Genomic DNA, 13646 nt, shown 5'->3' on the forward strand with positions numbered 1-13646 from the left:
AAAAATTATCGGCTTATCACGTTTACCTTGTAATGATAAAATAATTATATATTTTTGTTTATAAAATATAGATATTTTTTTAATTATAATTTCGAATTATAAAATAGTGGAATTAAGAATTATAAAACACATTCTTTTCTTTTATTGTAATTCTAATTTCAATACATAGTTACTAAACAAATTCAAACATTAATTTTCTTAATAAATAAACTAAATAATTTTGTTAAAATAACAAGCAAATGTCAAATGTTTATTCTGCCCTAATTTCGGTAGGAGGAGTGAACAATGTCAGCTACGATTCTCTGTTTTCAGCACCATTTTTATATTCTGGACCAAACGGTCAGTCCTTTTGTTATGTCCTTTTGTTATGGTATCTTCCTCATTCTCTCAAGTACACGTGAAAATTAACACTCGCACACTAAATTTCGACATCCTTTTGTTATGTATACACAGAGCCGCCCCGAGGTTTGGGCTGCCCTAGCCTCGTTAGAAAAAGTTCGATATTTTTTTTTGTTAGTTTTAAAAATCGATAAAAAAATTTTGTTTTTGGTAAAATTGAACCCATAACCACATTAAAACTTTAAATATATAGCTTGAACCACCAAGCTACTATCATTTATGTTTAAAATCACAATAAATATATCTAAATATTTTGATATTTTTGTATACATCCCTTTTTGAATGATTTGGTTCAGACTAAATTGATCCAAAGATGATTGCTTATCATGTCTTATTCTGTTTGGTGACCTTCTTGCTTTTATTATATGCATCAAAGAATTTAAATAACCAACATTCATTATTTATAATAGTTCACCAGACGTCAATCATGAAGAAATCGTGGTGGATAAAGAGTAAAAAATAATGCATATTATTATAAGACCAAATAAGGATTTTTATTACAAACGAAGAACATGTAGATACATAACAAATATATTTATTTTGAAATTTACAGCAATTGTTTTTTACTAAGTTTATTACTTTCCAATCCCGGATGAATGACACTATCTTCTTGCTTCATTGATTCCTTTCCTCGAATTTATAGCCTGAAAGTTCAAGTTGAAAGCATTAGCTGATCATTTTTTTTGGTCATTTGGTATGTGTATACTTTTATAGAGCTTGAATATATACATGAGAATACTTACATAAAATAAATTGTATCCTTAATCAGCCTTATAACAATGGAGGATTGAGGAAATATCACTTATAATAGACTGAAGGTGGGGGTGGAGACTTGAATACATATGAGGGTGGTGGCGGTGAAGAGTAGACGTAGGGAGGTGGGGGTGGAGACTTGTATACATATGGGGATGGTGGGGGTGAAGAGTAGACATATGGTGGTGGGGGTGGAGACTTATATACATATGGGGGTGGTGGCGGTGAAGAGTAGACGTAGGGAGGTGGGGGTGGAGACTTGTATATATATGGGGATGGTGGTGGTGAAGAGTAGACATATGGTGGTGGGGGTGGAGACTTGTATACATACGGTGGTGGTGGCGGTGAATAGTAGACACAAGGTGGTGGGGGTGGAGACTTGTATAGATATGGGGATGGTGGTGGTGAAGAGTAAACATATGATGGTGGTGGTGGGGATGAGTAGCCATATGGTGGTGGGGGTGGTGACTTGTATACATACGGTGGCGGTGGTGGTGAATAGTAGACACATGGTGGTGGAGGTGGAGACTTGTACACATATGGGGGTGGCGGCGGTGAAGAGTAAACATATGGAGGTGGGGGTGGAGATTTGTATACATATGGAGGTGGTGGTGGAGACTTGTATACATATGGGGGTGGCGGCAGTGAAGAGTAAACATATGGTGGTGGGGGTGGAGATTTGTATACATATGGAGGTGGTGGTGGAGATTTGTATACATATGGGGGTGGCGGCGGTGAAGAGTAAACATATGGTGGTGGAGGTGGAGATTTGTATACATATGGAGGTGGTGGTGGAGACTTGTATATATATGGGGGTGGCGGCGGTGAAGAGTAAACATATGGAGGTGGGGGTGGAGATTTGTATACATATGGAGGTGGTGGTGGAGATTTGTATACATATGGGGGTGGCGGCGGTGAAGAGTAAACATATGGTGGTGGGGGTGGAGATTTGTATAAATATGGAGGTGGTGGTGGAGACTTGTATATATATGGGGGTGGCGGCGGTGAAGAGTAAACATATGGTGGTGGGGGTGGAGATTTGTATACATATGGAGGTGGTGGTGGAGATTTGTATACATATGGGGGTGGCGGCGGTGAAGAGTAAACATATGGTGGTGGGGGTGGAGATTTGTATACATATGGAGGTGGTGGTGGAGATTTGTATACATATGGGGGTGGCGGCGGTGAAGAGTAAACATATGGTGGTGGGGGTGGAGATTTGTATACATATGGAGGTGGTGGTGGAGACTTATATATGTATGGTGGTGGCGGGGGCGAAGAGTAGACATAAGGTGGTGGTGGAGGAGACTTGTATACATATGGTGGTGGTGGCGGTGACTTGTATACGTATGGTGGTGGTGGCGGTGACTTGTATACGTATGGTGGTGGTGGCGGTGACTTATAAATGTAGGGTGGTGGTGGAGGTGATTTGTATACGTATGGTGGTGGTGGCGGTGATTTATAAATGTAGGGTGGTGGTGGCGGGGATGAGTAGACATAAGGTGGTGGAGGTGGGGATTTGTACATGTATGGAGGAGGTGGCGGTGAAGAGTAGACGTATGCTGGTGGTGGCGGTGACTTGTATAGATAGGCCGGCGGCGGAGACGCATAGTCAGCCACTACTTGAGTGGCCATGAAAGATATAGCCAAAGCACATATTAGTGCCAATGGCCAAGAAGTAACCATCTGTGGCAAACTTCAATAGGCCCCTGTTAAACTTCAATAGGATGTAGAAGTTTTGATTATTAAAACTCTGTTGAGCTCTATCTATTTAATTGAAGAGCTAACTATCTGATGATGATGTCTTTGTATCGTGAATTTGCATCCTATATATACAGAGTTATCACCTCACAATTGAATCTGTCTTTTGTGTGTTAATTCATGTTTCCATTAAATAATAAAAATAATAGTGTCATTCTCTCATTTACCTTCATCAACTGGTAATGAGTGGGAATTTGTCTAATTAGTTTTATTTAGGAGCTTGGAAGTGGTCAATGTTCTTACCTTCTAGCTAGTTGTATGCTTAAATTATTAAGAAATTCAGTATAAAGCAATGGCTTGAAGGGTTCCTTAGTTGACATTGAGATTTGAGTGGGTCCTGGCTGTTGTTATATGACAAATGACATCGATGTACTAACTATTTCTAATTTTCCAATATATTGTTATTATTATTTTGTAGTCATCGTCTCATTATTTTTTGAAAACATTAAATATAGTGCATTTAGGAACAATTTTTTAAAATAATCTCATATCAAATAAGCATATTTTCAACCCAAAACACATATGGTGTACAACTATTGAATGTTCAATCATATCAACATCAAGAATAATATTAACTATAATGGGTTCTATCAAACCGAATCATTTCTCTAACAAATTAAGTCCAGAATAAAATAAATACAGATTTTGATTGACAATTTAGTTATAATCCCTATGCAAATATTGGTGACATATATCCCTACCTTGTTTGAATGTGTATAAGGATAGGTCTTCTAACATTTTACATGTAGTACTACTTTTGGGCAGTGTTCTAAGTGGCGGCCGCTTAGGGATAGGCAGTCCTACACCGTTCCATCTATACATGAGGTGGTCTTACACCGTCCCACTATACATGAGGCGGTCTTACACCGTCCCACTATACATGAGGCGGTCAGTTAATTATTTTTAGGTCATCTAACTAATAACATTTGTATTTATTTATTAATTTTCTTATATAATTGTTTTTTCAGCTTTTGCTTATTTATATTAGGTTAGTTAGTAATTATTTCTCGTCAATAATATTTTTAGAGATAAGTAGAATTATTAACCTATTTAGACTCTTTATCTAAATTATTACTATTATGGTATATTTGGATTAGTGAAATTGAAATTGAAATTGGAATCCCAATTCCAATTCAATTCATATGTTGGGAAAATTATAGAATTGTAAATGAAATTCAAATTCAATTTATATGTTGGGAAAATTATAGAATTATAATTCAATTCCAATTTTTATGTTTGGAAAATTATAGAATTGTAATTCAATCCCAATTCATATGTTTGTAAAATAAAATGTAATAAAAATAATTATCCAAATTATATAAATTTAATTTAATTCTCTTTTATTAATCTAATATAAACTAACCATCTTTCACTTCAATATATTCTCTTAAATTTTACTACATTGATTTTCATTACAGTCGAACACGTTTTGGGCACGTTTAACACGTTTTTGATATGTTTAACACGTTTTGACATTTTTAAAACGTTCAACACATTTTTTACACGTTTAATAAGTTTTTCACGTTTTTGGCACGTTTAAACATGCTTTTGACATGTTTAACACGTTTTTATACGTTTTCACACGTTTAACATGTTTTTCACGTTTTGACACGTTTAACACGTTTTTGACATTTTTAATACGTTCAACATGTTTTTCACATGTTTTGACAAGTTAAACATGTTTTTGACATGTTTAATGTGTTTTTCACACGTTTAACACTTTTTTCACATGTTTAATATGTTTTTCAAGCATTTAATATGGTTTTTCACGTTTTTGGCACGTTTCACATGTTTTTGGCATGATTAACACGTTTTACATATTTTTGGCACGTTTAACTCGTTTTGACATGTTTAACATGTTTTACATGTTTTTGGCACGTTTAACACGTTTAACATATTTTTCACGTTTTGACACGTTTAATACATTTTTCACGTTTTTGGCACATTTAACACATTTTCTATATTTTGACATGTTTAACACATTTTTCACGTTTTGGCATGTTTAACATGTTTTGACATATTTAATATGATAAACGTGCCAAAAACATGATAAACATGTTTAATGTGTGAAAAACGTGTTAAACGTGTCAAAAATGTAAAAATGTGTCAAACATGTCAAAAACGTGTTAAACGTGCCAAATATATGAAAAACTTGTTAAACCTGTCAAATATGTGAAAAACTTGTCAAACGTGCCAAAATGTAAAAAACATGCCAAAACGTGAAAACATGTAAAAATGTATTAAACGTGTCAAAAACGTGTAAAGAATGCGTTAAACATGTCAAAAACGTGAAAAATATGTTAAACGTGTCAAAAATGTGTTAAATATGTTAAACGTGCCAAAAACGTGTTAATCATGTTTGATGTGTGAAAAACGTATTAAACATTTCAAAAACGTGAAAAATGTGTTAAACGTGTAAAAAACGCGTTAAACGCGTCAAAACGTGTCAAAAATGTGTTTGATGTGTGAAAATATTTTAAACATGTCAAAAACATGAAAAACGTGTTAAACGTGTAAAACATGTGTTAATCGTATCAAAAACATGAAAAACATGTTAAACGTGCCAAAAATATGATAAAAGTGTTTAATGTGTGAAAACGTGTAAAAAATGTGTTAAACGTGTCAAAAACGTGAAAAATGTGTTAAACGTGTCAAAAACATAAAAAACGTGTTAAACGCGTCAAAAACGTGTTAAACGTGTTTGATGTATGAAAAACGTGTTAAACGTGGCAAAAACATGAAAAACGTGTTAAACGTGTAAAAAACACGTTAAACATGTCAAAACGTTTTAAACGTGCCAAAAATATGTTAAACATGTTTGATGTGTGAAAAACGTTTAAACGTGTCAAAACATGAAAAATGTGTTAAACGTGTAAAAAACACGTTAATCGTGTCAAAAACGTGAAAAATGTGTTAAATGTGTCAAAAACGTGTTAAACGTGCCAAAAACATGATACACGTGTTTAATGTGTGAAAAACATGTTAAACGTGTGAAACGTGCCAAATATGTGGAAAACTTGTTAAACGTGCCAAAATGTGCTAACATGTGAAAAATGTGTAAAAACGTGTCAAAAACATGGTAAACGTGTCAAAAACGTAAAAATCATGTTAAACGTGTAAAAAACGCGTTAAACGTGTCAAAAATATAAAAACGTGTTAAACGTGTCGAAAACGTGTTAAACGTGTCAAAAATGTGTTAAACGTGTTCAAAATGTAAAAAAACATGTTAAACGTGCCAAAAACGTGAAAATGTTAAACGTGTTAAAAATGTGTTAAACGTGACATAAATGTGATAAACGTGTTTAATGTGTGAAAAATGCGTTAAACATGTTAAAAATGTAAAAAACGTGTTAAAAATATGTTAAACATGACATAAATGTGATAAACGTGTTTAATGTGTGAAAAATGTGTTAAACGTGTTAAAAATGTAAAAAACGTGTAAACTTATTCAACTAAAAAAAATATCGGTTCAATATTTTAACATCTTAAATTCCAAAATTAATATTATCGATTGAAAATTTTAATCGTGTTTTAAAAAATAAAAAATAAATTATATTGTTGAAAAAATATATAAAAAAATTTTGAAACTACAATTCGGACCTAAAAAGATTGAAATTGAGAACTATAAAATTACACTATATTGAAATCCATTGGAATTCTAATTCAAATTCCAATTATTAATATTAAAGTGTGTATGAAACATAAGAATTGGAATTGGATCCTCCAATTTCAATGCCAATTCCAGGGTTACCAAACACACTTTAGGTTATTTAAACAATTAGAAGTGGTTCAAGTGAAATTGAAGAAAAAATCTAATGATATTGTTTGGGATTATAGAGTGTTATATTCCAAAGAGAAGCGGTATTGAATCACTTGCAGGTAAGAAATTTATTAAAGGAGGTATTCATATAATGAAACATCATATTGCTGATATTGTTGGACAAGTTGAAGTATGTCCTAAAATATACGATGAAGTCAAAAGAAGAGTAACAAATTATCTTGAAAATACTAAGGATAAAAAAACGTGCAAATATAGAAGAGTTAAGAGAATAGAGAGTTAAAGTTAATATAGATGTTGAAGATGATTTGACAATGGAGACACATTCTTTAAGAAAAAAGTCAAAGCACTCCCAAAAATCGAAATTCTTGATTAATGGATGTGCCTATTAATAAGTGGACATCCACAATTGATCCAACAAAAGTAAGGCAACAAAGTATCAATGATGCACTTAAGTTAAAATTTTCAAATGATGTGCATGCATATCTTATTATATGGGTTTATGAGGTAGGAGTTCCCTTTCATGCAATTGACAATTCAAGTTTTCGATAATTTGTAGAAGCGGTTGAACAATTTGGCCCAGGCTACAAAACTCCAAGTCAATATCTTCTAAGAGAGACACTTTTGAAGCAAGAAGTTGAGAAAACTAAGTTATCTCTAAAAATACATAAAGAAGAGTAGTTGAAAAATGGGTGTTCAATAATGACCAATGCATGGACGGACTGTAAGAGAAGACGTATTATGAATTTATGTATCAATTGCAACTTAGGCACTTCACTTTTGGGTTCAATTGAAGAATCTATGGAAGCTCACACTAGGACTTACATCTTCGAGTATGTAGGAAAAAATATATCAATGAAATTGGATCTCAACATGTTTTCAAGTAGTGACAGACCCAATGTATTTTAAATAGAATTGGCTCAACTGAGTTGTTGACGATTAAAAAACCTCATTTTTTTTGGACTTCTTGTGTGACTCATACAATTAATCTCATGCTTGAAGCAATAGAAAAACTATCAAAGTTTAGTGGAGTGTTAGAGAAAGCAAAAGTTCTAACAAAGTCTTATTAGCCTAGTTGGTTAAATGCACTAGTAGAATGTGCACGTTTACTAAGAACAATCGTCAAGAGCTTTCTTCCGCTCTTGGAAATATTTTTATCGCCGAGAGCATTATTCCGCTTACAATGATACTTAAAATATTACCAAAAGCATCCAGCTACCCTAAAAAATAATATTTATTTTTGAGAGCATTTGCATTAAGCTCTTGCTAATATTCATTTAATAGTTTTTTCCTCTCCCCAAGCGATTTCCAACTTTCTCTCTCACCTCAAGATATCCGCTTCCTTAGTAGACTTGCTAGGGAGGAGGAGGAGGAGGAGGAGGAGGAGGAGGAGGAGGAGGAGGAGGAGGAGGAGGAGGAGGAGGAGGAGGAGAGGACATTGAAGAGAAACATTGCTTCTTCCCAATTCCAAGCATATCCATTTCTTCTTCTTCAAAGACAATTTTTTTTATTCATTTGCATCATTTCTCAATTTCATCCACTTTGGCATTCCAATCGGCGACTGTTGCAACTCCTCCAATGGCGGTACCTGTCGTAGATATTGGATATCTCAATGAAATCGAGAAGGTTCGTCGAGATCTCTGAGCTCTCATCTCTAATAAGAGTTGCGCACCTATCATGCTCTGTTTGGCGTAATCTCTATCTCCGATTCTTTGTATATTAATATTGCGTACTTATTAGTAGGAGATTTTCATCGAATTCAATCCTTGCATCTGTTAATATGACAATTTTCTTCAATTTGATTGATAAGTTTAGGGTTTAGGATTGATGTGAAACTTTAACCTATAAAAAGCCCTAACCTAGAAATTCCTAGGAAATGTCGGATTGGGGTTTTAGAGCATACACGGCTTGTAGACATTCTCTCTTCCCGATCTTCCCTACAACTATAGTGCTTTGGAGTCGGTCATCAGCGCCAAGATTATGCAGCTCCACCACAAAAAATCATCACCAGACCTACGTTACCAACTATAATAACTCCCTTGAGTAGCTCCAAACGCTATCAACAAGGGCGATACTCCTATAGTCCTCAAGTTGTAGAGTGCCATCAAGTTTAATGACGGAGGTTCGCTCCCATCTATTTATTAATTTATTTATCAATTACTTATATCTTTAGAAAGGTGGTGGTGAGCCTCCCAAGGGTTCTTTAGATTTGGCAATTGATGCAGATTTCTGTTCACTTGAAGATCTCATCAAGAAAATGAATGCTGAATGTGTTGCTTTACAGGGTTCTAGATGGGTCGTAAGTAGCTTGAAACTCCTTACTATTTTTATTTTTTTATCATCTGCTTACTTTAATATCTTATGTTAATATCTTCTTATTTTCGTTTTCTTCACAAAAGTAATCATTATCTGTTAATATCTTCTTATTTTCGTTTTCTACATATGAACTTTATGATTGAACTCATTCGGATTGTTTCTAGTAACACACCAGCTCTCAACGAAGTAGAGCATCATTGAACAAAATTTTTTATTGTAGGAACTGTTTTGAACCTTGTAGAAAAGATCGGTGCAGATGAAGCAGATACCATCAATCATTTGGTTGTCCATGGCAAGCTGAAAGAGGTGAAGCTTAAACCTATAAAAAGCTCTAACCTAGAATCCAAGGTAAATATTGTTTTTGCTACTTCTACTATTATTTTTGCTAGTTCTACTGTCGATTAGTTCACGTTTTGAATTCATTTTGTAGCTGAAATTGAGTTTCATTTTGTGTTTGAAATTAAAATAGAGAATGAATTCAGACAAACAAGAACGAGGATGAGCCAAGTGAAAAAGGAGAAGCGAAAGAAGGAAACGAGGTGCAGGTTCTGAAATAGCGGACTTGTTGTTCAAGGTCGTGACCGCAGGGCTCGGTCTGGCCACCATATATTCCATTTATTGCTTTCTCCATCAATTATTACAACGGTCGCACCAAGAGGCAAGTCTTTATCGAAGTAACATTTCCTTCCTCCATTCTATTCATATCATAAACCACACATGCCCTTAAACTGAAATAAGTATGAGCAAATTTGTATGATTGTATCATCGTATGTTTTGGATTAGCTTTGTAAGTTTGACAATAATTTTTTTATAAAGCTACTAGAAATGTTATTTATCATATTCCTTTCGTTTTTCTTGTATAGATTTAGTTTGCATAGCAATAATTTGCTTGTGCGATATTGGGTTATTTGAAAATAAAACATGACTGGTTTATGCATGGAATTTGTGTTCGTTTGATGCTTGTGCAAAAATAAACAGGCAGGCAGCATAAGCATATCACATTCTTACGTTGATTAAGATTAAATAAACGGTTTAATTCCTAAAATTTGGTGTAATGCACACATCTAGATTTGTAAGTAATCATTATTCACGGCCTTCGGTTGCAGAGTACCTTTCTTCTTTCCTCTGTTGTTTTACCTTCCATCTTGATAAATAGGAATAGAGAAAGCAAAGAGAGAAAGACAAATGATAATGTTTTATGATTAAATATATGGTAAATTTCACTAAGAGCCTTTCTAAAGCTCTCGGTAATTATAAAATATTTCCATTTAGAGCTTTTCTAAAACTCTCGGTAATTATTTATCATTTTCTCTGAGAGCCTTTTATTGCTCTCGTTGATAACTTATCTCCGAGAACTATAAATTCTCTCGTATATATTCATTTTTCTTTCACTGACAGTCTTATCACCGAGACACTACGGGAGCATTTATCGCCCTCGGCAAAGTGTATATGCGAGATCATTTTCTCTTTCTCCGAGGGTTTGTGCTCTCCTTAAAAATCAATTTTTTACTAGTAATGGTTGTACTTGTTTTGACCCCACCAAGGTAGCCTAGTGGTAAGAGTCGGTTTAAGAGACTAAAATGTCACGAGTTCGATTTCATATGGAAGCGCTTTGAGTTTAAGTGGGGGGTCATGGTTGGAGGGTGTCATGCTAGTTCTCCTTTAATTCCAAAATAAAGAAACAAAATCCCTAACAATATTTATATATGCACATCATAGAACTTTGACAATTATGAAAAAATATATTAAAGGAATAAATATTGTGAGGCCTGGGTTGACTAGATTTGCCACCTCCTTTTTGACATTGAAAAGTCTCCAAGGAAAGATCAATTGAGACTTATGTTTACCTTTGAGTAGTGGAGCAAAATAATGTGGAGATTTGTTGAGTAACCTTGAATTGTTTGTTATAAGGAAAGAGAATATTGAACAAAATGAAACTATATAATTTGAAATATAGTTTCAAAGCATAAGCGGTGTCTAAGCAGTTGAAATATTTTTATTATATAAGTATAAATTTAAATATAAATATAAATAAATTTAAATATAAATATAATAAAGATATTCTACAATTACCATTTTACCAAAAGTCTAAATTAATATTCATAATCTATCTAACATAGTAATATTTAACAAAAATAAGACCATAATCATAATTAATCTTCTAAATCATCAATATATGCACCAACATATACATTCATAATTCTATCATCACCGGACTCAAAACCAACATTTTCTTCATGTATCTCATCTGATGTATCTAAATCCCCTCCAAGTTCTCTAATGGTGATGCTCCTTTCACTCCTCCTTGGTTTTAGTACTTCATCTGTCCCCGAGGCTTCTGCCACCATCTTCCAAGTAAGTCCCGAACCTGGCTCGACCTCATCTTCATCACCACCCTCAACAAGCCAATATCTTGGCAAAGAGTCTCCAAAATATTGTTACAATATTTTCCTAGTTGTATTACCATAATAAAGTATCAGATTTTTTTGGTGTTAAACTTATTTCCTTATATCAAGATTATACATCAAATGATATAGTTTCTTTTTGTTCAATATTCTCTTTCCTTGTAACAAACAATTCAAGTCTACTCAACAAATCTCCACATTGACTTGAATTCTTATAAATGCACAGATGCATTAATCAATGTAAGAACTTTATATCCTCTCTCTTTGATATAAAGTTTCCATAAAACAAATTAACAGATGCATTAGTCAAATCCATATAACCCATATGCATTAGTCAATGCCAGATGTCCCAAATGCATTAGTCAATGCTAGATGGTCGAGATGCATTAGTCAATTCATAGATGACCTAGATGTATTACTTAATGAAGATGACCTAAATAAATTATTCAATGATAGATGACTCAATATATTAATGAATGTTGGATGACCTAAATGCATCCGTGAATACTGGATGATCCAAATACATTCGTCGATGTTGGATGGTTCATATGCATTCGTCGATACCGGATGACCCAAATGCATTTTCCGATGGTGGATTGCCCAAATGCATTTGTCGATGCCGGATGGCCTAGATGTATTTGTCAATATTGGAGGCCAGATGCATTGGTCAATGTTGAGATGACTTAGATGTATTAGTTAATGCTAGATGATTTTGATACCATATGCATTAATCAATATAAAGATTGCCCAAATGTATTATTAAATGCTAGATGACCCATATGTCAAATGCGTTACTCAATGTCGAGATGACCTAGTTGCATTACTCCACGCTAGAGATGACTCATATGCATTAGTTATGTCGAGATGACTCAACTACATTAGTGAATGCTAGATGACCTAGATGGCTAGATGCATTACTTAATGTCAAAGATGGACCAAATGTATTATTCAACTTCAAAGATGACCCATATGCATTACTTAATGTTAGATATGACTTAGATGCATTAATCAATGTCTAATGACCCATATGCATAGTTCAATGTTGGATGGTCTATATGCATTACTCAATGTTAAATGACCTAGATGCATTAGACAATGTCAGATGATCCAGATATATTAGTCAATACCGGATGTCTCAAATACATTAGTCAAGGTGCATTCGTCAATGTCGGATGACATATATGCATTTGTCAATGCTAGATGACCATATGCCTTAGTCAATGCCGAGATGACCTAGATTGTATTTGTCAATACTAGATGATCTAGATGGCCAGATGCATTACTCAATACCGAGATGACATGGATGCATTATTCAATGCTCGATTATCTAGATGGATATATACATTACTCAATGTCGAGATGACCTAGATGCATTACTCAATACTAGAGATGACCCATATGCATTACTCAATGTTGAAGATGATATAAATGCATTACTTAATGCAAAAGATGGCCCATATGCATTACTCAATACTAGAGATGGCTTAGATACATTAGTTAATGTCTGATGACCCATATGCATAAGTCAATGCAAAATGGCCCAAATGGATTACTCAATGTAAGATGTTCTAGATGCATTAGTCAATGTCAAATGGCCTAGATGTATGAGTCAATATTTAATTATCTAGATGCATTAGTCAATGATGAATGACCTAGATATATTCGTCAATGTCAAATGGTGTAGATGTATTTGTCAATGTCGAATAACCTAAATGTATTTGTGAATGTCGGATGACCCAAGTGCATTTGTGAATGCTTAATGGCTTGGATACATTCGTGAATGTCGGATGACCCGGGTGCATTTGTGAATGCTTGATGGCTTGGATACATTCGTGAATGTCGGATGACCCATATGAAATAATCAATGTCGGATGGCTCAGATGCATTTATCATTCATGGATGTCCCAAATGCATTCGTTAATGATGGATGACCAATATACATTTGTGAATGCAAGATGGTCTAAATGCATTCGTGCATACTGAATGACCCATATACATTCATCAATGTCGGATGACCTAAATGCATTTGTCAATGCCAAATGACGTAAATGCATTTATAAATGTCGTAGAACCTAGATGCATTCGTTAATGTCAGATGAATAATATTAATTTTATAATACTAACTATCCTAGATGCATTTGTCAGTGTCGGATGGCCTAGATGCATTTGTCAATGTCGAATGGACCAGATGCATTCATCAATGCTAGATGGCCTAGATGCATTCATCAATGTCG

The 13646-nt window shown here is 34.1% G+C and overlaps 1 protein-coding gene across 1 annotated transcript; it reads right to left on the reverse strand.

The window, feature by feature from the left end:
• Window positions 1-1197: 1197 nt before the first annotated feature.
• On the reverse strand, window positions 1198-2838 carry LOC124945323 (extensin-2-like). Its single transcript, XM_047485736.1, has one exon. It carries the CDS (start codon window positions 2836-2838, stop codon window positions 1198-1200), a length of 1641 nt encoding a protein of 546 aa, XP_047341692.1.
• Between the last annotated feature and the right edge of the window lie 10808 nt (window positions 2839-13646).

This window comes from Impatiens glandulifera, chromosome 1 (genome assembly GCF_907164915.1).
Source record: "Impatiens glandulifera chromosome 1, dImpGla2.1, whole genome shotgun sequence".
In the NCBI taxonomy this organism is placed as follows: domain Eukaryota; kingdom Viridiplantae; phylum Streptophyta; class Magnoliopsida; order Ericales; family Balsaminaceae; genus Impatiens; species Impatiens glandulifera.

Excerpts from the sequence above, each read along its gene's own strand:
- LOC124945323 (XM_047485736.1), bottom strand. The coding sequence starts at position 2,838 with ATGGTTACTTCTTGGCCATTGGCACTAATATGTGCTTTGGCTATATCT.